At 43.2% G+C, this 26,250-nt stretch overlaps 4 protein-coding genes across 10 annotated transcripts; 2 read left to right on the forward strand and 2 right to left on the reverse strand.

Annotated features, from left to right (window-relative positions):
- The first annotated feature begins 3,186 nt into the window (after nucleotides 1–3,186).
- Nucleotides 3,187–6,722, forward strand: LOC112892319 (cyclic dof factor 2-like). The gene is made up of 2 exons (XM_025959486.1): nucleotides 3,187–3,547; nucleotides 4,787–6,722. Exons 1-2 carry the CDS (start codon nucleotides 3,374–3,376, stop codon nucleotides 6,365–6,367), a joined length of 1,755 nt encoding a protein of 584 aa, XP_025815271.1. The 5' UTR covers nucleotides 3,187–3,373; the 3' UTR covers nucleotides 6,368–6,722.
- Nucleotides 6,723–7,024: 302 nt separating this feature from the next.
- Nucleotides 7,025–11,413, reverse strand: LOC112892321 (mediator of RNA polymerase II transcription subunit 27). Its single transcript, XM_025959487.1, has 7 exons — nucleotides 11,064–11,413; nucleotides 9,544–9,705; nucleotides 8,200–8,653; nucleotides 7,883–7,942; nucleotides 7,716–7,784; nucleotides 7,474–7,517; nucleotides 7,025–7,387 (listed from the first exon to the last, which is right to left on the reverse strand). The coding sequence occupies exons 1-7, from the start codon at nucleotides 11,375–11,377 to the stop codon at nucleotides 7,246–7,248; spliced, it is 1,245 nt and encodes a 414-aa protein (XP_025815272.1). The 5' UTR covers nucleotides 11,378–11,413; the 3' UTR covers nucleotides 7,025–7,245.
- A 3,558-nt stretch (nucleotides 11,414–14,971) lies between these two features.
- Nucleotides 14,972–21,370, forward strand: LOC112895203 (pentatricopeptide repeat-containing protein At5g57250, mitochondrial). Of its 7 annotated transcripts, none has more exons than XM_025963125.1 (6): nucleotides 14,972–18,366; nucleotides 18,537–18,705; nucleotides 18,801–18,897; nucleotides 18,999–19,069; nucleotides 19,279–19,404; nucleotides 21,106–21,370. In XM_025963125.1, exon 1 carries the CDS (start codon nucleotides 15,011–15,013, stop codon nucleotides 18,290–18,292), a length of 3,282 nt encoding a protein of 1,093 aa, XP_025818910.1. In that variant the 5' UTR covers nucleotides 14,972–15,010; the 3' UTR covers nucleotides 18,293–18,366; nucleotides 18,537–18,705; nucleotides 18,801–18,897; nucleotides 18,999–19,069; nucleotides 19,279–19,404; nucleotides 21,106–21,370. The 7 variants fall into 7 exon arrangements, with proteins under 7 accessions (XP_025818910.1, XP_025818914.1, XP_025818912.1 ...); XM_025963129.1 differs by having other exon boundaries at nucleotides 18,578–18,705; XM_025963127.1 differs by having other exon boundaries at nucleotides 19,279–19,399; nucleotides 21,106–21,237.
- LOC112895204 (peroxidase 72-like) lies at nucleotides 19,427–21,448 on the reverse strand. The gene is made up of 4 exons (XM_025963132.1): nucleotides 21,182–21,448; nucleotides 20,408–20,599; nucleotides 20,122–20,287; nucleotides 19,427–20,016 (listed from the first exon to the last, which is right to left on the reverse strand). The coding sequence occupies exons 1-4, from the start codon at nucleotides 21,407–21,409 to the stop codon at nucleotides 19,598–19,600; spliced, it is 1,005 nt and encodes a 334-aa protein (XP_025818917.1). The 5' UTR covers nucleotides 21,410–21,448; the 3' UTR covers nucleotides 19,427–19,597.
- Nucleotides 21,449–26,250: the final 4,802 nt, after the last annotated feature.

The following is a 26,250-nucleotide window of genomic DNA, read 5'->3' on the forward strand; positions in this document are numbered from 1 at the left end:
CATCAAGGGGAAGATAAATGCAAACCCAGCAGGCTAGTACATTCAAGAACATGGCTATTGCGTGGACTTCAAATTTATCAAAAAGAAACCCGGGTAATGGGTATTATCGTCTTTTTATTACTGTAGACACTCGGATTGGATCAGAAGTCTTGCTGTGAAGGTACGGATCGGATAAGTACCGCGCACTTTTGGGTAAGAAAATACTCCAACCTCTTCACAAACCACGTGCGATTTTCCACACGCCAAGAGACGGGGGGAGAAGACTCGCACCGAAGTTTCATAGCTTCGGATTATTTGGTTCTTAGCTACATTTTACTATATCTATATCTAATTTTAGATAAGTTTGATAGAGTTGATAGGTGTTTAGTTGGTAACTAAGCTTAGGTAAAATTATTTTAGGCTCCACATATCATAGAAACAAAATATTGACAAGATTCTTTTTAAAAAATATACCTTTCAGATTTTTTGACACATTCAGTTAACTTTAAGTGTGGTAAAATATGACTAGCAAGCACTCCCTCCACAGCCGTCAGCCCAGCCAAACCACTGCGAAGCTAGCAGATACCGCCTAGCCTACCCGCTGCCCCAGCGGGCCCGCCCCACTGAACCATGCGACCATGCCTCAGAGAAGCTGGCAGCCAGGTGGGTCCGGCAGGAGCCGAGTCACGCCGCACGTGAGCAGCAGCAGCAGCACGTCGGCCTGCGCGCCCTCCCTAGCAGGTTAGGCTGCGCTACGCGTCGCTCCTGCTCGGCGAAAAAGGGCGGAGAAAGAGAGACGAAAAGCGAGGGGAGCTGGTGGCCCGTGGCCGCCCTTGCGCGCTCCGCTTTCCGCGAGATTCGTACCGAAGACGTCACCCGCGCGGCCTCCCCAGCCACAAAAACTCGTGGCTGGCGGCCGCCGCGCGCCGCTGACCTGGACGCCAGCTGTCCCGCGCGCACCGCACAGCCGCACCGGCTCCTCTCCCGGTCAAGAACCCGGATCGTGCGCTGCGTCTTTATGCGTCGAGCCCCCGGACGATCATGAATATTGGAGAAGCGTTCGTATCTGCCGTTCTATTTTGTCTCGTGCCCCTAACTATTGACTAAATATGAGTTAACTATAGAACTGATTTATAATTCACGAGATAAATCTATTAAGCCTAATAAATTTATTATTAGTACATATTTACTATTGTCGGGGGCGAATATCACGGACCATCAAAGTATATTCCTTAGAAAGTTAATTATAAGTTAGCTCTCACGCAATATGCGGCTCAGCCTAATTAGGCTGCCACATGGTCACGGACGGTCCACCGGAAGAAGGAGCACCGACATCCCAATACCAAGCCTAGACGAAGGGCATGAGCCACCTCGCCTAACCACAAGAGGTCAAGCTCCGCCTTGCCCAACCTTAAGGATGAGAGCGCGGCCTCGCTCGAACCTGAGGGCATGGGCTCGGCCTCGCTTGATCCCGAGGGGAGCTCCGCTTTGCCCGACCTTGAGGAATGGATTCCGCCGTATCTGCGGGACGTGGGGCCCTCAGGGTCTCATGGAATGACAGGTTGTGACAGGGGTCGAACCTCTAGCGCAGGGACGGGTAAGGACGTGCTTCGACATGAGGACAGGCCATTATCGCGTGCCCTGGTCGTCCGTCGCGCCGAGATCAAGCCGTAGAACGCGCCGGGGGCTCACGCCGCCCGTCTTGTCAGGGCGCACGTCGCCCACCAAGCAAGCCGGGGCCCGCGCTGCCCGCCTTGTTGAGACGCACGTCGCATGTCGCGCCAAAGAGCGGCACCGGGACACCCCATCGTTATCTACAGGACCAACGGGGACTGCACGTAGGGAGGAGGAAAATCGGGATCCCAGCAACCTCTCTCTCGTGTATCCGGCCCCAACCTTTTGGCATATAAAAGAGAAGGGGAGGACCCCCTAGGTGGAGGACTAAATTCACAACACTCACGCAACCACACAACACTTTGGCACCAGAGATTTGGGAGCCCATTCCCTCTCCCGCTCATTTGTAACCCCTCCTGCAAACCAGTGCAAGAACACAAGCAGCTCAAGAGACATTCCGCTTGAACCAAAATAAACCTCTGTATCTTTCTTGCACACCATCTGGGCCATACGCGCAAACACAAATTCACTGAGAAACACCAACAACTGTAGCACAAATTATAGAGTAATTAGGCTTAATGGATTTGTCTCGCGAACTGGACTCCATTTATACAATTGGTTTTGTAATTACCATATATTTAATACTCCTAATTAGTGTTCAAACATCCAATATGATGAGATTAAAGTTTAGTTCGGGGTAGCAAGCACCTCCATATTCATCGGGCTAAATAAAAACATGCTAATTGACTAATCTAGATTTTGAACCATGAAAATTGGATAAAATGGACTAAGAGCTTGCTTGGTTGGCTGTTAAAATATAAGCACGCCAAAACGTGGGCATATCAATCTTTTTTATCAAAACCTTAACAATTTTTAAATACACTTAGTTAGGTGGATTACCTTTTAGATTCCAACCAAACGACTACTAAAATTTATGAACTTGCCCATATTTTAACATCTTCATATTTTAGTAGAAAACTAAGCAGACCTTAAAACTCTCTATTTGGTGCACACTTGTATCCTACAAGAGCTATGACTAGACCAGCCACAAATGTCGCAGGGATATAGGGTCAACTACAACAGTGAACTTTAAATCTCTATAGAATTTACGAACTTTCATCGGGATTTGCTAACCTAAATACCATAGGTAGCTCCGCCTCTTCCAATAATAAGTAGTAACTTAACACGACGAGTCTTGGATTTCCTTATCTTTGTTGCGTAATATAGACCATGGGTGACATTGGTTGAGTTGATATATTAACTTACGTTATTTGTATTGATTTGAAGATCCCTTCGAAGGAAGGGATTTGGGTTGAAGCCACCAATCTAAACCGGGTACTCAAATGAATGTTAGGGGCAAATTTGTAAATCTTAATTCGAACTGACTGAAATCTGAGTTAATCCAAAAGATTAGAACCCAACCTATCCAAAACTTGTACAGAATCCCACTATCCAAATAGAACCTCTCACTTGCGATTGTCCGTATTAGCGAACGCACACCTCATTTTTGCCATTCCATGGGGATGTTCTTGCAACTCTCGACAAACTTTTGGTTTGGATGACACACTTTTAATAGCGAGGCCCCATCTCAAAATTCCTCTGTTTTTTCCCCAATTCCGCAACATCCCATTCCCATGTAGAGCAGGCTATAGCCTATATCCATTACTCTCTCTCTCTCTCCCTCCCTCTCTCTCTCCCAGTTCGGTTGCTCTCTCGCCGTTTCGAGAGCGCGGAAGCAGCAGCGGCCTGCGTTCCTGTCGGCCCCGCGGGCCGGACGAGGATGTCGGATCAGAAGGACCCTGGGATCAAGCTCTTCGGCCGGGTGATCCCGCTGGCCCCTGAGCCAGCGCTGGGGACCACGGAAACGGAGGAACCGCACTGCCACGACCGGCCGCCGGAAGAGCTGCAGTCACGGGCGCTGGAGGAGGAGGAGGACGCGGCGGCGGCGGATGAGGTTAGTATGATCTTACACGTTGCTGCTTTGCAGGAGGTTTATCGTTTTGGATGAAGGAAGAGGAGATGCGTTATCTGATCGGCGGTTTAATATGTTGCTACTCAACCCTTTGTGAGACTTATTTTTTCAAATTTCCTTTGTTTTCTTGGCAATTTAAGTTTATTTAGAATTCAACAGTCAAAGCTAAGGACAGGGTGAATTCATGGTTGGTGCATGAGCGCCACGATGTACATACAGGGCTATCAAGGTCCGCGAAACTGGATTTGGATTTATGGGTGGATAGATAGACCCAAGGAGGAAAGGATTTGGATTCGAATTGCCGCCCGTACAGTGTGTTAAGAAAGAATAACGTCCATACACAATTTGGGGTCTGGAATCCTGGATCACATGTTTTTTTTATTCCTTTGAGGTGAATGGACTACATGAATTTAGTAGGTAGCATTTAGCTCCTGTAGAAGCCAGCAAAAAGTTCCCCCGTTCCAGATCAGGGGCTTAGTCTCAGTTTGAACTCAAGTTGTTGGTGTCCGAAATCCAAATAAGCTGCTACAAAAGACTGCATGGCTGTGGGTTCCTGGTGGCGCAGATGGGGCGGCATATAGGCAGTAGGTATTAGTAGGGTGCTGTCATTCTCGCTTCCTTAAAAATGGTTATTTGCTGAGGAGTCCAAAGCAAGAAATCAGTGCAACATCTAGCTTCGTTTAGCTTGAGGTGGTCCTTCCCGTCCATGGACCATGGTCTTGTCACTTTCATTTGCCCAAGAGCGGGCAGTTAGGCGCTTCTCTTTCATCCGGGGAAAAGAGTGTCTATTTGATTAACCCGGGATCGGTGTAATTTGTGTAACAGATCATAGAAAGTGATACTAAGGTGAGGCTGCGGGAGTGTGTGAGAAAAAGGAATATGAGAGAGGAGCTTTTTATCATTTTGTCTCAATAGCTGATCAAATTTATGTCTTAGCTGCCATGCTTGAATCCAATGGATTTGTGCTGATTTCTCTACCCCATATAACCTAATCTGAACATGCATGATCTTCTCATTGAATATTAACTACTTAATTAATGCTTTCATGCTTTCTATTCCTGGATTAACAAAATTACATATTTCATAAACTTCATCAAAAGAACAAATGAAGCTGAATAATGTGACTGATCCAAGTATTGCTAGTCCTTCATCTATATGTTGAACTATACAGAGAAGGTTTAATTTTCTTTTGTTAAAGAGTTTCTTGCTATAATCTTGCAGGATCAACACAACGAAAAAGAAGATGGTGAAATGAAGGTTGACATGCCACAAGAGAAGGATAATGAAATGAAGGTTGACACGCCACAAGAGAAGGCTGATGAAATGAAGATTGACACGCCACAAGAGAAGGGTAATGAAATGAAGGTTGACATGCCACAAGAGAAGGGTACTGAAATGAAGTTTGATGCATCACAAAAGGAACAGGATGGTGAAATGAAGGTTGACGCACAACAAGAGAAAAAAGATGAGCAAATGAAAGTCGATGCATCACCAATGACAGAAAATATACAACCAGGCACTTTACCTACCTCGGACCATAACAAAGAAGATTTGGGCCAGGTGAACAGTACTGAAGATAAAGTTGCATCAGACCCAAAGGGGGAGAGTGAGAAGACATCAAATGAAGAATCAGGTCAGGACAAAACACTTAAGAAGCCAGATAAGATTCTACCTTGTCCTCGGTGCAACAGCATGGACACAAAGTTCTGCTATTACAACAACTACAATGTTAATCAACCTAGGCACTTCTGCAAGAATTGTCAGCGGTACTGGACTGCAGGGGGCACTATGAGGAATGTACCTGTTGGTGCTGGGCGGCGCAAAAGTAAGAATGCATCATTGCACTACCGCCAATTACTGATGGCCCCTGATTGTATGCTGGGTTCTAGAGTGGACATATCAAAATCAGTCCTCCCTGAAGCTCTTGTGTCCCCACCTTCTGCCCCAATACAGTCAACCAGTCGAAATGAAACAGTTCTCAAATTTGGGCCTGAGGTGCCACTTTGTGAATCAATGGCGTCAGCACTTAACATTGATGAACAGAATGTAAAGAACCCTGGATCAGCGCCAAGAGGAGAAAATAGGGAAGACAACTCTTGTGCATCATCTGTTACATCATACAATGGACTTCCTGAAAACATGGTTCACGTCGATAAGAATGGAGCACCCGTTTACTGTAATGGAGTTGCCCCATTGCCTCAGTATTACCTTGGAACCCCTTTCATGTATCCTTGGAGTGTAGGATGGAACAATCTCCCTGTGATGGTGCCAGGTAAAAATATGCCTGAACCTGCTTCTGCTTCAGAGAGCTGCAGTACTAGTTCAGCTCCATGGATGACCTCTCCCATGATGCCGGCCTCGAGACTTCCTAGACCAGCATTTCCATACCCTCTTGTGCCACCTGCGCTTTGGGGTTGTTTGTCTGGATGGCCAGCCACGACATGGAACATACCGTGGATCAGAACTAACGGTTGCGTGTCCCCGTCGTCATCAAGCAACAGCAGCTGCTCAGGTAATGGGTCTCCTACTCTTGGTAAACATTCCAGGGACTCTAATCCGTTGAAAGAGGAGAAGAAAGAGAAATCATTGTGGGTTCCTAAGACACTCCGGATCGATGATCCTGATGAGGCTGCAAAGAGTTCAATATGGGCTACCCTTGGCATCAAACCTGGTGACCCTGGCACCTTCAAGCCTTTTCAGTCCAAGGTCGAGAGCAAGGGCCAGAAATCAGATACTGCTCAGGTTTTGCAGGCGAATCCAGCAGCATTATCACGTTCGCAATCATTCCAGGAGAGCTCTTGATTCCATGCCTTCAGTCTATCGTATAGTTTTGGTACTGTAATCTTTACATCTTTACATACTAGAAGAGTTTTGCGGTCCGTGAAAAGATCAGCAGAGAGCTTCTTGTATAGCCACTAACTTGGTGGAACATGCAAAGAGCTTTCATGAGAACCCCTTTGGAGATATGTATGTATTGTAAATACTTGACAAACTGGTTGTGTATATTAGTCTCAAGTCAGGACGCAGGAAGACTCACCTGGGTTGGCTCTCCTAGTATATTGGTTTTAAGTTGCAAACAGTTAACAGTGTAACTGATAATATTCCAGTGAGTACTAGAAGAACTACAAATATTCTCAAATAAACCATTTCAATCGTCGATTGCCTTTTACAGTTCTACTGTATTCATAAAGTAAATTTGGACATGTTCAATCTTCATGCCTATGATCAAATGACGTGCAGGAAAGGATACAAGTTAATGCGATTTAGTCAGTTTCTTAGCGGAGCTCAATTGAGTGTAATAGCTATTCAAGCATACGCTATTTTAAATTAAAATTGGTATTAACCGTGCTGCACTGATGGTAATAGCACGTCAAATAACTAAGGCACACAAGAAAGATCAACATAACTATCTAGGTTTATGCAACACCTTCCCACAAGATACACAAACATTCAATGTTCTTTTTTTTTTTTTGGGGGGGGGGGGGTGTTAAAGTCAGATTACAGGTAGAAATCCAACTACCTAAGCAACAACAACCTTCAGTTCTCAACAGATATGTTGCATGTCCCCCAAAAAAATGTTCTACACCGAACGATTCTTGCACATGTGCTCTGTTAGGTGACAGCGTTGGAACCAATCTATGCTATCTTAATGAGTCTTGAGTGTTCGTAAGAATCATTAGCTAGCCCTCATAGGAAGAACATCCAATGTGATAGGCCTCCTGAAGATCTGGGCCAACATTTGAAGTCTGGTGATATGGGCGGTGCACTGGTGGCAAAAGCAAAGCCAAGGATTTGTCCATCATCAGAAGCCGTCTGCATTTGCTGCATACATAGTAATCCAAGCATTACTTACGAGCACATCAGAAAAGCAGAAAATGCTCATGGAGTTAGACCTCAAGGAGTATTACCTGCAAACCTTTGTAAACAGAGTCTGATAGCTGGCAATCCAACGCTACAAGACAATAAAATGTTTTTAGTAACAGAAAATGAATGACAAACAGCTAAGTGTTGAACTAGATATAGCGTCGTTCGAGGAAAAAAAAGGAACTAGGAATAGAGCCCATCAAGCTCTGGAAATGCTTCCCCCCAAATAAAATGTCAATGACTAATTACTAATATGAAAAAGGGACTAGAAATTGTTGTAACTTACCAAAAACAGAGATAGTGCTTTACTGGGCTCCACACTGATAAAGTACTGCAATGCCTTGTCAGCATGCTCCTTCATAATCAAATATTCTATTAGTCTGACCCATCTTTCGCTTCTAGTGTCTCATATGAGAACAAAAATTATACAAAGACACAAGAGCACACACTTACCTTAACATGCTTAAATACATGATGCATTGACGTGCCTCTTGCGTGAAGGTAGCTTCCTCCCTGGTGGAATATTCACAATAATGTGTCAAAAAGGATATCTTGTTCACCAACTTTATCAGCATTCATCAAGGTGACTGATTTTTCAATTTTCCCATTAAAAGTATCATGGAAACATGCTAAAACAATGAAGTGATCTTGGTACATACGCAACTTATAATCAGACATATACTGTGAAACACTAGTGCATGCCTGCATAGTTGCTCATGCGAAGCTCATAACTGAGCTGGACAGAGACATCTTTTGGAAGAAGTCATTACCTCGGTGGTAGAGAAGAAAGCCACTGCATCAGGATCAGTAGATCCAGCAGGGTGCAACGACACTATAGCCCGAAATATTGAAGGAACCAGCAACTCAATCACTGCAACCTGGTCTATGGAAGTTGTCAGAGCAGTGGATCTCGATTTGCCCATATTTTGCAGGTTTAACTCTTTAGATGGATCCACAAACTCATCATCCATCAGAGATGCTAATGACAAAGCTCTTTTAGACCAATCCAGATGCCGGTATGTGAATATTTTCATGTTAGGCACTTCATTTTCCAGACTTTTCAGTATTTCAGATAAAGATTCTTCCTTAAGCTCTCCATTACTGGCAGACAACCTTGGTTTTTTGGTGACACCAGGCTCACCATCATGGAGATGGCTAAGGACTTCATCTTCTAGATGAGGAAAGAATCTTCTTTTCTGGTCAGTGAAGGCCTTTAAAGCTAACCTGAAAACAGCACGGGGTAAGCTCAAAATCATCAACAATCTGAATGAATATAAATGAATAATGCAAAACAAGGCATTCATTCCCCCACTTTTCTGACAAGACTTATCTAGAAGTAGCTGGAGATGATTGGGTGCCATCCTTCACCACAAATACCGCCACTAGTCATGACAACAAACAGGGATGCTAGGAGGCCATGATTAAGACCAGAGAGCCGTCTAATTAGGACACTATGACAAGACCCTCTGAAAATCAAGAGACGTAAATTGGACCTATTCCTTACCCCAAAATGGAATAACAGTTAAATCTAGATATATATGAAATGGAAGTAGAAAAGAACAAATTTGTGCCAAACTCCTTGGCCTCTTCCTACAAAGACTGGTGGATGATCGGCAAGCACGATGAAAGGTACTAACATCTAAACATGCTTATGAATATCAAAATCACGATGTTTCCAATGGCATTCTAAGTAAGAAAATATGGGTGCATTGGAAAGGAACATTCTGTTCAGCACACTCAGTGGAATACTCCCAAGACTGAAAAGGACAAAACTAGTTGGAGATGACCGAGGTAGATGAATTCTTGCAAATGGAGGAAAAATTATCGAAATTAGAGAAAGCATGGTTCAAAAATAAAAACACAATTACACAAATAAGAAAAGGAGGAATAAATTGGCCATAGATTAACTCATGGAATTGATTCATGAGAGCACCTATGCTATTGCAAGTTATAGTGATATTCAAATTGAACTCAGCTGCACAAAATCCAGCTGCATACTATTAATGTAGGCCAGTGATAATGTCATACGACAAATCAAATTAATAGGGAGAAGCACATCATGTTGAAGTAGTAGCTAAACATGACAACAAAAGATATGAAGCAATGAACTTTACCTAGTTCTGTCCACAGCAGATGCACCTGCCTGACCTGCCAGTTGACGCTTCCAAGCATAAGCTACAACAGCACCATCTGGACAAACAAGTGGCATGTGCAAGCCCCATGAATTTCCTCGAGCTTTAAGGGCCCCATTAAGAACTCCAGACTCCTCTAATTGCCTTCCTAACATTAAAAGAAGGAATTATTCACAGAAAAAAATGGCTAAAAGGAATACAAGATATTTCTTAATCTACACTTAAATAACTAGAGCAAGTTCAGCAATTCAAACGACTAGCCAGATTAATGATGAAGAAATAGTTCCATTTTATATGAAAGTTACAAAAAGGAAAATTAAATTCTTAGTACGAAGGCATAGAACCTAGAAATAGAGCAATGGCAACAATGACCAATTAAAAGTGAAAGCATGATAAAGACTTCACAATTACAATTTATCCATGGACCAAAATGTGAAACTGAAAGATGATGCCCTTCAGCATCTTAAGCCAGTTTACTAGGGGAATAATAGAAAAATGAAGAGAACTGAAATACATGCCCTTCCCCATGCCCTTCAAAACTTGTGCTCAACTAAATTCAATATGGTTGCAGATATCTTCATGGTTTCCAATATCCTGAGTCGCGATTAAGATGGTGCATGTGCATTGGCCATAAGTAGAAAACTCCTGTTTTTTCTAGATTGCCGACCGTGGTTGCCCCTTTTCTTTTTCTTGTTTCTTTGTTTTTGTTTTTCCTGCCTTTTTGTTTTGTAGGGTCCATCCTTTATTACTTCTTAATACAGTGACATGAAGCTCTCCTGCCGGTTCGAGAAAAAAGTCCAGATTTCTCTAAAAGCAAAAGTTTTATAACTAAATTGCCTGAATATTTCATCTTCATTTTATCTAATGACTTGACAGTTTTGTCGACATGTAACATGTGCTCCAGAAATACAAAATAATCCCAACCAATAGAGTAAGACCAATCATTTTGGAAAATTATATTTTGTAAGCATCCCAACAAGTCCAAACTACAGGCAGAAAGTCAGCAGGAAGATTAAAAGTTTTTTCTTTCATAAAAAGTAACTAAGCTAATGATTTCTACGCAATAACCTCCAGCAAACTATATAAGCTCCAAAACTAAGAGCAGCCACATTGCAGGTCCAGGTTCCAACATAATACTAATACTAAAGTAGACACAACTAAACAAAACTAAATAAATTATTTAGTGTGCAAAGCGAGGAATAAAAATTGAAATTTCCTACAAAAATAGGCAGAAATCAATTTCGGATCACATCTATCAATTTCCTGAACATTGGTTAGACAATATCATCGGTGCTATATTGAAATATCAATGGTGCTATTTGAATCTCTCATCAGCAGCAGGGTCCGAATTGCTTTCTGTTAAAATTTGACATTTGTTGCAATAAGTAGAACGCAACCAAGTTTTCTGTATAGAAACCTAGGTAATTATCCATAACCTCCCGGATCGAGAGAGAAGGGAGAACGGAGGTGTTAGGGCGGGCGGAGATGCTAGGGGCTGGTACCTGCCGAGGGCGCGGAGGTCCTGGAAGTGGCGGCGCATGGCGGCCTCCTCCTGGACGATAGCGCGCGAAGTCCTGTCGATGTGCTGGGGCGCGCTATACGGGGGCGCGCCGCCGGCGACGAAGAGGGCCTCGAGGAGGCGGTCCGCGCCGAGCCGGATTTCCGCGATGAGCCGCCCCGCACGGCCCAGACGCTCCATTGCCTGTGCCACCTGCTTCGGCGGCGCGTCGCCACCCGCCGGATCGTTCGGATGGGCCACCGCCGACGCCGACGGCGCCACCGCGAGCGCCGACGCCTGCCCCTGAGGCTGCTGCATCTCGGCCTCTCGGGGCTCCGCTCCGCGACTCCACGCCACACGGGTCAGGTTGTTGCCGTTTTACTTGCAAAATGCCCAGCCCATAGTAATAAGGCTAGTGGGCCGTCATAGGCCCATGGGCGACACCTATTGAGTTCTTCTGTTCATTCACCTTAGTATTGTCTGAACTTTTCGCCATATGGGTTTTCAACAAATAGTTAATATTTTTTAATTTGATAGTTTATATAAAATTTATACCCTTTTCACTAAAGTACTATTTTATCGGAATAATTTGATTAGGCTCTTGAAGAAGAATTTTGTTTGAAAGTTGACTTAGGTGCATTCACCATTTAAATTTAGTCATAAAAAATCAACTCACCTTTTTACTAAGAAATTAACCCTCACTCTTGTAATGTAATTTCTTGTTCATTTGTGAGAAGATATATGTAATTTCATGTTCCCACTGTTGAAAAATGATACAAACAGTAAAGTCTATTTTTTCTTGCACGATGATATAAATAACAGTTTATGGAACATGGGGAATTGGTGTTCTTATCCCTACTCTGATGATTTTACTCTTACTTTCCGCAACTTTATAATTTTACCCCTATTTTTTGAAAATGAAGGCTCTGTTTGTCCCTCCTTTTAACTCTGTTAGTGGGCTCTGAAATAAACAATTTCAAAAAAAACCCTTCATGATTGTGTGGAAAGACAAAAATACCTCTTATCCCTTTAACCCCTCCAAACCACTCTCGCGGCCTTCTCTCTCCCCCCGATTCTCCTCCGGCCCGATTCAAGCAGCGGCTCCAGGGGCACCGGCGGCGGCACTTGACCCAGCCAGGCTAGGGGCGCTAGCGGTAGGCGCTCGATGGGCCCAGGCCAGGAGCGCCGCGAGCGCACGACCCCGCCTGGGAGCGGCGGCGCACGGGGACCCGGCCAGGGAGCGGGGACTCGCAGGCCCGGCTAGGGAGCGGTGGAGGCCGATGCACGGGGACGGTCTTCTCAGCCGGTTTGTCATGGATTTCTCCAATATTGAGGAAAATTCTAGGTAAATTTCTCTATTCCTATGGTACTGGATGCTAGATTTTCATTCAAATCGATTTGTAGGATAAATTAATTTAGATCTTTAGGGATATTTAGCTAACTGTATATTCGTTGTGATTTGTAGGTCAAATCATAGACAAATGAATCTTATTGTTAGAGTACGGTCATTTTTCAGTTTGCCTGACGGGGACCAAAGTCATGGATGCAGGATAAAATATTGTCAACTCAAATTGTTGATATACATGGCTATGATGTGCTGCAATTAGTTGATTTACTGCCGAACATTACATATGGAGCTCAAAGCAATATATAACTTTGTGGCGTGAGTTGGACACTGATTCTATTAAGATTAAATCAGATAATAATATGCTTGAGTGGTTTGAACTCAATCTTAACAAGGAAGTAGTCCAAATCATTGCCCAAATAAATGATTTTGCAGGATTATTGTAATTTCACCAACGAAATGTAGGTGTCACCCTTCTCTTAGAAATAGAGTACATGCCAATGAGAGAGGCAATAGTGAGACACGAACCAACAAGCCAGCCACAAATGAGAGAGTGACATCCACCACCAAGAAAAAAGAGCCACCAAAGCCAATGGCAAAGGTACACATGATAATGAATGTGTAGGAGTTGATGAGGAGGGCATATATTCTTACACTGATTCCCTTATTGCACCGAGTGATAGCAGCTATAATATTAATTTGGTTGCATCATCCGACACTGGTGATGATTGCTCTGACCCTGAATTTGACCTAAACGGTGAAGTAGTTGTTGATGATGAATATAATCCTCCCTCTTTTCATAAGATATTGATGATCCATGTATTGATGTAGATGTTGTGTTCCCAGATGTGGATCAGTGCAAGTCTGCAGTTACCCATCATGCTATTTTGCATGATCATGCTTTCCAGATTGTGGAAAAGGATAAGGTTAGATTTAGAGCCATATGCAAGAAAGCCGACCAAGGTTGCAATTGGAAGTTTTTCATCTACAAGCAAGAAATACCTTGGCTGCACGATAAATTCAACATTTTTATGTCAATTGCAGTAAGTAAGTACATTTTTATACCATTTTTCAGTAAGTTACTCACTAGAACAGTTCTTTTATAGCTGTTTTATTGCAGGTCAAGACGAGTGGACCAAAGCATACATATGATTCATTCAATAATTATGGTGAAACGATGGCCTCAAATAAATGGGTTGCTGAAAGGGTGGTGGATTTGTTGCGGGAAGAACCTAAAATGGGCAAAGGGAGTTGCAGGATAGGCTTAAGAAGAAGTACTCAATTGAAATTTGATGTGATAGAGTTGTGAGAGGTAAGATGAGAGCAATGAACATCATTTATATGAAGTGGGCTGACAGATATGACTTGCTACCTACCTATCAAGCAGAGCTTTTGAGAGAGCAACATTGTTGAGATAGACACTAAAGAAGATGACAATAGTTTTGTGTCTTTCAGCAGGTTCTTTGTTGCTCTTAAACCATGCATTGATGGGTTTTTAAGGACGTAGGCCTTACATTGCCATGGATGCCACACATTTGATAGGAAGGTCAAGAGGTCAGTTAGCAGCAGCTGTTGCAGTAGATAATCATAATTGGTTATTTCCAGTTGCTTATGGAGTGATCGAGACTGAGTCAACGAAAATCTGAACTTGGTTTGTCAATAACATGAAGAAAGCTATTGGTACTCCTTCGGGCTTGGATCAGGAACAGGATGTGCTGGATCAGGAAGGGGAAGGGGAAGGGGAAGACCAAGTGGAAGTGCAGGTGCAAGTGCAAATGAAATAGGAACACGAGGCGCTGGATCAGGAAGGGAAAGAGGAAGGGGTGGAAGAACAGAAAGACGGGAAGAGGAAGGGGTGGAAGAACATGAAGTGGAGGGAGATCAAGAAGCTTGGTTGCATTATTAGGAATAAATGCATAAATTTGGCTTCTTTTTTTCCCTAGTGGGCATACAATCTCTCTACTGGTTACTGCTTTTGATGAACATGTACGTGGATGTCATGTGGTCTTGTACTGTTGCTTTTGCTGCACCTATGATGAATCTTCTGTAGCTATACATGTATTTTGGATTTTTATACATGCAAGTTATATCATGATGCTATCTATATGTTTATTAGAATTTTAGTTATTTCTCAGTTTTTTAGTTGACAAGATTATTCTCAGATATGTGATAAGATGCTGTCTATATATTAATGCTAGGGTAAAATTACAAAATGTTTACAAAAATAGGGGTAAATTTGCAAGGATAAACTCGTATTTTACCAGCTCATTTCACACTGTTAAATGCTGTTCACGGAGTAGGGATAAACTCTCTCTTCGTTTTCAAAAACCAGGGGCAAAATCACAAAGGTTGGAAAAATGATGGTAAAATCACAATTCGTGATCAAAATGGGGGTAAGAACGCAATAGTCCCTTGATTTATTCGTATTATAATCGAATTCGTGAATTCAAAATTTCAAATTTCCCTTGAATTCAATTGATTTACCAGCATTTCAGCAAAACCTCAGCTTCCAACAAAGCTCCCTCCCGGCTCCCGAAGTCCCGAGACCTCCCCCGGAACCCGGCGTTTCGAACGTTCCACTCACCCGCCACTCCGCCAGGCCGGCCATGCCCCTACCCGGCGGCAACGGCGAGTCCCCTCCGCCCCCGCCTCCCCCTCCCCATCCACCGCCGTTCCCCTCGCTCATTAAACTCGGTCGCGCCGTCACCGCACGCCACGTCGACCGCCTCCTGGCCACGCTCCTCCGCCGCCGCAGGCACCGCCTCCTCGCCGCGCTCGCCTCCCAGGCGCTCGCCAACGCAGTTGCCCCCACCCCACGCACGCACCTCCTCGCCGCGTCCGCGCTGCTTGACTCTGCGCACCCACGCGAAGCGGCCCAGCGCCTCGCTCTCGCCTCATGCATTGCCAACCGTGGCCGCCGCCTCTGGCACGCACTGCTCCGACGGGCCTGCGCGGGGCAAGGAGACCCGCGTCACGCGCTGGAGCTGCTCTCCGCGGCCATAGAGGATCAAGGCGCGGTGCTGTCCCCGTCCACGTACCGCGTGATGGTGGTGGGGCTGTGTGCCCGCGGGGAGGTGGATGGCGCGCTCAGGGTGTTCGACGTAATGACCAGGAGGGGTTGTCAGGTGGACGATCGTGTTTGCAGCTCTATTGTTTCTGGGTTCTCTAGAGCTGGGAAGGCTGGAGCGGGTCTAGACTTCTATGAGAGGGTAAGGCGTGAGTTCAGTTGCTTTGAGCCGGGCCTGGTGACGTTGACGTCGGTCGTCCATGCTCTTGGGTTGGAGGGAAGAATCGATGAGATGGCAAAGCTGATGTGGGAGATGGAGTGTAAGGGCATGGATGCTGATGCTATATTTTATGGCAGCATGGTTCATGGATACATGAGTGGTGGGTTCTTGATGGAGGGTCTACGGAAGCATCGGTCCATGATAGATAAGGGAATCACAGCCGATGCGGTTAACTACACTACTGTTATTGATGGCCTGTGCAGAGAAGGTAGTGTGGAGAAAGTAATGGGTTTCTTGGATACAATGGAGCAGTATGATGCTAAGCCAAATTTGATTACTTATACATCACTGGTTGGTGGCTTCTGTAAGAGAGGCAGGTTGGAAGATGCCTTCTCTATCTTGAGGAAACTGGAACAAACTGGAGTGGTGGTGGACGAGTATGTATATTCAATTTTGATTGACAGTTTGTGCAAGATGGGAGATTTAGCTAGGGCTTTCTCTTTGCTTGAGGAGATGGAGAACAAGGGAATAAAGGCTGGCAATGTAACATACAATACGGTTATAAATGGTCTGTGTAAAGCTGGTGACACTGAAAAGGCTGTTGAAATCTCTGAAGGTGTTGCTGCTGATAACTTCACATATAGCACACTGTTACATGGTTACATTAACAGAGATGATATAACCGGTGTTATGGCAATAAAGGGTAGGCTTGAGAATAGTGGTATCTCTATGGATGTTGTCACATGCAATGTTCTTATCAAAGCATTGTTTATGGTTAACAAGGTGGATGATGCCTGGAGTTTGTTTCATAAAATGCCTGAGATGGGCTTAAGGCCTAATACTATCACCTACAATACAATTATAGATGCTTTGTGTAAAGTTGAGGAAATTGACAAGGCACTGGAGCTTTTTGATGAATACAAGAAACAGTCATCACTCTCCAGCACAGTGGTTTATGACTGCCTCATTAAAGCACTGTGTAATCAAGGAAAAGTTGACATGGCTGGCCAAATATTTTTTGATCTTGTTCAAAAAAAATTAAGACCCGATTTCTGTAACTGTAGGAAGTTGATTCATGCAAACTTCAAAGAACTCGGTGAACACGGTGTGCTGGATTTTATTTATAAGGTTGGTGAATTAGATATTGACTTATTTTCATCTATTTGCAATTATGCTTCTACTTTCTTAAGCAACAAGAATTGTTGTCGAGCAGCAATGGATGCTTACAAGTTACTCAGAACGCAAGCCAGTTTTGTAACTAGTAAAACATGCTACAGGCTGCTTAAGAGCTTACATCGAAATGGAAGTGAAGAGGTCATACAACCATTGCTCTGTGAGTTCATTAAAATTCATGGTCTGCATGAACGTAGAATGATAAATATGCTGTCCTGTCATCTCAGCAAGAAAAGTGTTAGTGAAGCTATTTGGTTTTCTAATTACATGGACACTGGAAGTGTTCCTGTCAGTGTTCTGAGAGCAGCTGTCTATACTCTGAAGAAGCAAGGTGAAGTTCTGGATGCGTGTAAATTTTTGAAGGAAGCTCAACAAAGTGGGTTTTCAGTAGATCTAGCAATGTATTCCATAGTGGTGGATGGACTTTGTAAGGGTGGATATCTTGAAAAGGCACTAGATCTTTGTGAAAGATTGAAAAAAGAAGGGCTTCATCCAAACATTGTCATCCATAACTCAGTTCTCAGCGGTTTGTGCCAGCAAGGATGCCTTACTGAAGCATTCAGGCTCTTTGACTATTTAGAAAACAGCAAAATGCTTCCAACATTGATCACTTACGCCATCCTTATTGGTGCTTTGTGCAGAGAAGGTTTGTTAGACGATGCAGACCAACTGTTTCATAAAATGTCCACCAAGGGTATCAGACCCACGACCCGTGTTTACAACTTGTTGATAAGTGGTTATTGTAACTTTGGATTAACTGAAAAGGCACTTGAGCTTATGTCCCACTTGGAGGAACTCTTTGTATGCCCAGATTCTTTTACACTTGGTGCAATTATTAGTGGACTTTGCCTGAAAGGTGATACTGAAGCTGCATTACGCTTCTTTAATGAATACCGTTATAAGGACATAGAACCTGATTTTGTTGGTTTTATGAGCCTTGTCAAAGGACTCTATGCAAAAGGAAGGATGGAAGAATCCAGGGGCATCTTGAGGGAAATGTTTCAGTGCAAAGAAGTCGTGGAGTCAATAAACAGTGTTGGAGATAAGATTCAAGCGGAGTCTCTTGTTGATCTCCTATCTTCTGCATGTGATCAAGGGAGGATTGATGAGATTGTGACTATCCTAAATGAAGTGGGACACATGCTTTTATCCTCTTCAGATTCTAGCAGCTATAATGCGCTTGGGCACCTCAAGAAGTTACAGAAAGCTGATGATGCTTGTGATTCCATTTCAGATTCAGGACAAGTAAGTCCAGTAGCTTATGATGTTTCTAGGAATAGTCATCATAGGAGCTCTGAGGTGATAGATGGAGATGATAGTTTATCAAAAGCAAGTGATGATACTGATATTGAGTACCAAAATTTGCTTGGGAAGTCTTTCAGTGATGACTTCGACTCATATTATACTGCTATTGCTTCACTTTGCTCGAAAGGGGAGGTTCTTAGGGCCAACAAGGCAGTTGAAGCGATGATTCAGAATTCTGATTAAATTTGGTGATCTGTCCAACTTGTTAGGGATCTTTTTCTACCCACAGTAGCATCATCTGCAACACATGTAAACTCGTAAGTACAACATGCTTTCTTGATATAGTTGATGCTTGGTGATGCAACATGAGTTGGAATTAACTTTTTTGCATGTAGTCTATCGTTCCTAGCAAGAAAACTGTGCTTTGGGTTCATAATGCAAACTCGTGCACCTTTGTTATAACTGTTTGTCAATTCTTTTATGACAGAAACAGACACCAAATGAAAACAGAACCCTTACTTTGCACAGGCTCCATCAGTTGAGAGAGTGTATGCAGGTTGACCCATGGTACCCCTCCATGTGGTTGTGAATATATATGATTGTTCAAGATTCTGAAAATCCTTGAGGTTGAGGATACATCTTGTTGAGTTCAACCAGTTTAGTACCCTCAATTGGCCTCTTTTGTTTTCTATAGGTATTTTTTCTGTTCGATGAACTAGCATTGATTTCCTTTTGTTTTCAATTTTCCCAGCACGGACTGAGCATACAGGGCTCTGATAAAAGATGCCGAACTATAGGAATAAGGGAAGAGAGAAAGCCCATACAGCTATGGGATCTGCAGCCTGCAGGTATATACCTTCTCCGACTCGTGTGCTATAATACCCTTTTCCCCACTTTTAGCTCCATTTCCAAATATGAATCCTTGATATGTATTTATCTCCCATTGCAGATGCATGTTTTTTAAATAACCCCATTGAAACATCTGAAGTAGTACATATAGATATGAAATGACAGAACCAGGTACCTCCTTGCTTTGCATATGAAATAGCACATATTGATATAAACTTGGTCAAGCCATTAGTTTGAATGCTTGCATGAGAGCTCTAAATATTTCTTTTAGGCACAACACTTGACTGCATGATTTGCATGAATGTATCTTTGGATCCTCGTATGATGATTGCCGTTTCTCCTTTACGAACTAACTTTTGTCCATATTTTGATTCCAACAGGTGACAAATGCCAAAGTTGACGCAGCTGGAGTGCTAGAGGAACTCTCGAAGAAATAAATGGAGTGATTGACATATAACATGAATTCATCGGGTTGGGATTGGAGTCAAAACTCAAAACATGGTAAGGTAAGTCAAATAAGGAGATCTATGACAACCAAATCAACTCATCTTATATATTGACTTATTAATAGATACACATTTTACAATGTGTTTAAATAAAAACATAAGATCAAACCTCTGATAAAATCATAGCCATGCTTGCTTATTTGAACAAATTATATGACCAACATCAGATACAATTTCAGCACATAAAGCAACCTCAGTGGTCGTTGTTGAGCCTCCTGCAGTTCTTCCGGATCTCACCCTGTGACCCGGTTAGTGGTGAGATGTTGCCCATGTTCACCATAGACTGCGCAAAGTGCTGGAAGAAGAGATTGACATCAGCAGCATATGCCTTCACGAGTGCTGCTGTCTCGGCGCTCTTGGTCAACAGAACCTCATCAGAGCTGAGGAGGCCCTTGCCAGCCAGGAGGTTCTTGTAGTAAAAATTGTCAAACTTGGCTGGGGTGACGAAGTCCAAGGGGAAGAGGTTATTGTCGCCGCCAGAGCGGGGGCACCCCTGCCTCAGTTGTGCCGCGTACGATACATCCAGTGTGCTGTCAGCCATGCCATTGCCCGTTTGGTTGTACAGCCTCTGCCGGAAGCTGGTGCACCGAGACATACCTATGGTGTGGCCACCTGTACATACATGTGGTGTCGAATCCATGTCGTATAGTATGAGTGTACGTTAAGTTAGTAAATAGCAAATGACAGGAAATATTATGAAATAGCATGAGAAGTCACCGGAGAGGGCGACGACATCCACAACGTTGAGGCCTTGGCGCTTGAACTTGGTGATGATGGTTGGGAGGGTGTTGTTGGGGGCTGGGATATCGTTGTTAGAACCCTGGATGCTTGCACCAAGCGAATCCCTTCGGCCGAGTGGCACGTCCCAGTATGGGCCACCAACCTACAGGTTAGATTCAGAAAAATCATCGTGCCAGGAGCACTTCCTTCGCCAAAGCTATGGCTATATAAATTTCATGTCTTCCGCTTGTGGTAGGACAGAATTATTGATGGTGGTGCATACCAGGACAGTTGAGTCACGGGCTGCGAGGGCGAGGATGTCGGCGCAGGAGACAGTGCCTGGGCAGGCAGCCTCGAGAGCGGCCTTGATCTGGTCGACCACCTCAAACCCCCTGAGGGAGTTCCTGTTGGGGTTTGACCCTTTCTCACTGACTATGCTGCTGCTGTTGTCCAACAGCACGGATGCATCGCAGCCCTGCACGTCGAACAGTATCACAGAAGATTGATAATTATTAGCAAGATGTGAAATAGTTTAGAAATGAGGCACACGCTACGGAGTAATAGTGGTAGTAGATTCATCAGGCACATGCATTGAATAAAAGATAAAACATTGCACAGAGAGCTTCAATCATTGTGCACTAGAGTTAAGTAAACATCTTCTCATTTGGCTCCCAAAAAAAAATCTCACTCAAAAAAGGGAAAAACAGAGTTATCAATCATGGTACTCGCTCAATCGTGTCACCAAGACATAAAGTAGTGCTCGCATTGGCGATGTAGGTAGGCTTTCTTATCAATAGTAAAGAAATTACCTAGGCACATATATAGGACAAAGTTGAAGTGTTTATACAGCCAAAGTTAGTAAATAAACCCATCCATTAATCTTCGCTTTTCAGGTTTGTTAGTCTTATTGTTACTGTAACCAGCATATATAGCTCAAAACTTACTAAACTTGTATGGCTAATTTGCTATGGTGCACTGCAGGAACTATGTTTATCAAGCATCATAGCTGTGTCAGAGCATGCAAATAATACAATAGAAGAGAGGACGCAGAGTTTACTTTGACAAAGCAGTCATGGAAATGCAGTCTGACCAAGGATGCCGCCATCCTGGTCTCCTTGGCCACAGCCTGTGCTACAATGGACTGCACGATCTCCTTCGCCTTGGGGCATGAATGGTCGTAGAATTGAGGGAACAAGCCGCCCCATGGGTGGCCGTGGATGGCACTGGCAAGGAGGAAGGGAGAAACAAGGCAGAGCAAGACGAGGCAACCCATGGAAGTTGCCATGTATGTAACCTTTGCTGCGCTATGTCACAAGACGAGGCTACTTGCTTGTTTCTTCTCTTGTGGATGGTTCGATGAGGAGGGCCTATGGTGATATATATAGCTGCAGGAAGTGGGTGTAGTGCATGTAAGGAAAGGAGGGTGGTTTGGAGCACGGGACGGTGGGATCAGATGCAGCAGGCGGCTGGGTTGTTAGGGGGATGCGTATAGAATAAGCAAGCTAGCTAGACACTGTAGCAACTGCTACAGTAATTCCATCAGGTTACAAGTGGACTCTAACGTTCTTAGTTGCTGTTTGGTGCTTCAGTTTTAGCTGAAAGCTACATGGAGATTAAACCTTTTGTCCTGGGCAAGCCTAGGTGGATTGAAAACAATGTCTGCCACTTATTAAACGGCAAACATTGCTGCAATCTTCTCATAGGACTGGAGTAGTGTGTTAAACTAAAATGAAGAGACTATTATTAATTGGTGATTATGCATTATACAACTCATCTTGTAAACAAAACTATCTATACAGTGCAATGATGCAGTTTTATTTTGAATTCCGTTTATTCCTTAATCACATTGAGTAACCGTGTCCTTTCCTGGATCTGTGTCTTCCATGACTTTAAACTACCTCAATAAGACAGTTGTAGCTTTACAGTAGATCAGTCATTGCTCTAACTTTATCCTAGTTGTATCAAGTTCGGGCTAGGCCCACCCCTAAAAGTACTATAGTAATATATTCATCGAGCCATATTAAACCTTACACAACACATGACAATATAGCATACACTGTGTGAATTCAAGCAACCGAAGTACAAAAACCTCAGCGAAAAGTGAGGTTTTGCTTCCCAAATAATCCAACTACTTTTGTTATATGCAAGTGTTGTTACAGGTTGGGTGGTATTTTTATTAATGAAGACCATTTGCAGGATTGTCCCCAGGAAGGGTTCTTTATGGTTGGCGATCATCGAACATGGATCCGTATCCCTGTCTTTTGGGACAAAAGTATGATGCTAAAGCAGCATGCCTTTTTTTGGCACAAGCTTCGTGTAAAGAGGTAACATCTTAAGATTTATCGTTGTTGTACCAAATTGTACCACCGAATTAGGGTACTTTGGCTATGTCCGTGTGGCGATCCATATGAAAGATCGGATGGTTCATGAGACGGCTGGAGCACATGCGTGCCTAACATGGTTGCCTTCTTTCTGGTGCCCAATGCAGGGGACTGGCTGGCTGATTTCCCAGCGAACACATGCTTGGCCATCAGGTCAAACGCGATGTGTGATGTACCAACTCCGAGTACACGGTACATGATGATTCGCGGTTAGGTGCTTGCATGGCCTACATCCATGCCACGAGCAGGTTCCTGGAAGGACTTGGGACTGTTGGAAAGCTTCCACACTGGTAGCGGTAGAGAACCTTTGTTCTTCTGCGCGGCACGTATCAGTGGCCGTTCCTTAAAGGAAACATCTGCATTGGTTGCTGCTGTCAGTTATTTCAATGGGACTACACCATAAATCTAAAAGGTTGGTGTGAAAAATAAGGAGGAAATCAGAAAAGTTGCTATTCATGCGGTGTCGTGCCCTAACATTATTAACATAGGAAGTAGCAACATAGAGAAAAAAATTCATGGAGAAAGTGAACTAGTGCATTGCAACAATGATTTTTTCTCTTTATTTCTCGCGAGACATATATTAAGCAGACTGATTCCTCATGAACATTTGCTTACTTCGATCCAACATAATTTGTTTGCATAAATGTGTAACGAAAAAGCTCAAGCAACTAGCAAGAACATGTCACATGCCTCCTTCAAACACTCCACAAACTTAGCATCCCTACTGCTGACAAAGAAGTAGTGACATGCGCATGAGTGCCAGCTCATTTGACTTTTGCTGTGTGAGGCTCCTGATTCATTATTTGTGTACTGTTCCCGCCCTTCTCATCTACTCCTATGACTCACACTTAAACCACACAGCAATCATGTGCTTTGTGCAAGAGACGCCAAAGTTTGAATAGGCTCCCACATTACTTCGAAGTTAACCAACACTGTTTTTATTTTCAGAACACCTGAAAATAATTATAATTTGTCAATGATCTCCGCGAGTCAGTGAGAGTAGTTTTGCATTAATAATTAAAGACAATTATTTAGCTCATCACAGAGCTGGTTCATGTATTATTCTGATGTTCCATTTACCAACCCTGATGTGTGGTAGTCTGATTGCGTGTGCCTCACACATGGATTTGCTTGCAATTTGTAAGTAAAGCATCAAATTCGGAAAGAATCAGCAGGCAAAAATGGTCAAATTTGAGCTTAACATTTTTTTCCTCTTGGTGATACATTTGATGATTAGAGCATGCAAGCAGAGAAGACTTTCGACGCCACCTTATTACGAATAGAATTACGCCAGTTGCAATTAGTCGATCGTAGATCAGAAGAGAGAACATGAAGACGACCACTACTTTGTTGACTGTTGGAGACTGCCCCTTAGCTTACAAGAGATGACTGGGGTGGGAAACTGCTCGCTGAAGGTATGGTCAGAAAAACTTGCTTGTTTCTCCGCTTCTGGAAATTTAACAGCACTTTACGCTATCACACGCGTGCGATGAACATATGAAACTGTGCTTGCAAGCTTGCCATTGGATGAAGAAATATACAAAGAAGACTAGGTTGCAGAGAGTGAATATAACGATGTAAAATGACATGATTAGTCTTGTAATATCACTTTTAAGCAAGTTATGCACGACATAAATTACTATATACACATGTTTCTTTGTACAATATGAAGTGAACTTAGCACAATTGGTCGGGGTGAGAGGTGTGGTTGTGCATCCCAACAATTCATTCTCTTGTCCTCTTCAACTTGGATTTAAGTGCTTATTTTTTCTTCTTACTGAGAAACCACCTAATCCCTTGTAGGTTGGATCTTGTTTTTAATTTTTTTTACAATGCATGCCTAGAATAAACCTCATATGTATGCTACATCATAAATACTATTTTTTTTCTAGAGAATATAATTACCTTTATGCAGCAAACAAGCTAACGACAAAGAAAACTGAAAACATTTGCTGCTTCAAATTCTAGTTAGTATCTGCAAAGCGAACTCAAACACATTGAGCCACGAAAAGAAGTTGGACGACTATCCTCGTCATACCAATTCATTTAGAAAAATCACACCTAGCTACTCCACATATACAACCTAAAATTTCATAGCCGTAAATGCCTGAGAATTAAAAGTAAACTAAAGTACACAATCATGTAAGCACAGAGGGTGCTCTAAAGAAGTACATAGGCACCAGTGTACCAACTACATGGGGCCTGCCTATCGTAACCAACTCTCGCAGTCGTCTGCTTCCATCTGGCTGTACCTGTACATTTTTACCTGCTCCACCGGCCACTGATGGTCACACTCGCCGTGGAATCCGGGGTGACCACTTTGACTCCTGAGATGGGCGCCAATCATATTTCGACATAGGATCTATAGCTACTCAATTAGCTAATAGGCATTACTTGAATGACCTATATGTGCGCATGTTTCTCATCTGATCTTAGGAAAAGGTTTATTTTCTTCAACTCTTCCATAATTACTATAATAGCGCTAATCTTACCCTTTGTTGATTGGCACGAGAGAGTTAATTACTTTTTGCGAGAAAGATAAGTTTGGAGTTTTATGAAGGGAACGTAGTAAGTCACCATCTTGCTTGTTAATGTAACGTCCATAGCAAACACCCATGAAAACCAAACACTAGCTGAACGGTTGGTAGTAGCCTAGTAGGTGTTGTGCAGTGCCTTTCCTAAAACTTTCTTTTTCCTCTAAGTGAGCACCATGTCCTTCCTTGCCTATAATAAATTAAATAAAGATATAACCTGCAAAGGTGGGATGATGATTTAACACTCTAATTTCCTTTGGAACAAATTGTCACTACTCCGCGCCGTTCTAGTGAGATGTTTTAGTTTTGTTTCAGATAAATTAAACTTCTCTAACCTTAATTAACACCTACAACATCAAATTAGTTTTTTTTACTAAATCATCCATATATCTTTATAATGTATTTATTTAATATTGTAGATGCTAATATACTTTTCTATAAATTTACGAATGAAATGCTGCCATTTCTTTGCCACTTAACGACCTACGTATTGATGGTAATAATCATACATGAAAAAAAATTAGGTGCTTTGCAAGTACAACCGAAGGGAGGGAACACATCATTTGGTTTGCATTTTGCAAAGAGCTGGAGGGGCATGATGACCTAGAGAGAGCTAGAGCCTGCTTGCGACTCAAATGATGATGATGAGGAGGTTAAGCTTATGAGCCATGCAGCTCGATGGATGGATGGATGAATGAAGAGACATGACGCGATCATAACGCCTTCCTTTCTTTGACAGGGACGCGCGGCCATGAACCACCTATATGAGTGATCGGTTGACCTGCATCCAAGCTGGTCGTTACATGCACGATAACTAACTGTCTAACTAATAACTTTACCCTGTTTGGATGATTGACCTTTTCCGTTCCACGGACCGGGAGCTGCTGCAGGTACGGTGTCCTACTAATAACCGGACAGATGACGCACGAGAAGTTCAGTTTAGTCACATATAGGCGTGTCTCAGTGTCTGTAGCTTATCATGCATGTAGTACACTTTATTGTGGGCCTGCTTGCTGCTAGAGTTTCAACTCCAAGAATTCTAAGAGCTAGTCATTTTGAGCCATAGAACTTTTTGGAGCTGGAGATGTGGGCTGGTTGAGCCCTCTTGTTCATCTTTTGGACTAGAAATATCGAATTAAACTACTTTATCTAATTTTATCTATCTATCATACAAATTATAACCCTACATGGATCGAACTCCATTGAAAGGG

This window comes from Panicum hallii, chromosome 5 (assembly GCF_002211085.1).
Source record: "Panicum hallii strain FIL2 chromosome 5, PHallii_v3.1, whole genome shotgun sequence".
Taxonomy (NCBI): Eukaryota; Viridiplantae; Streptophyta; class Magnoliopsida; order Poales; family Poaceae; genus Panicum; species Panicum hallii.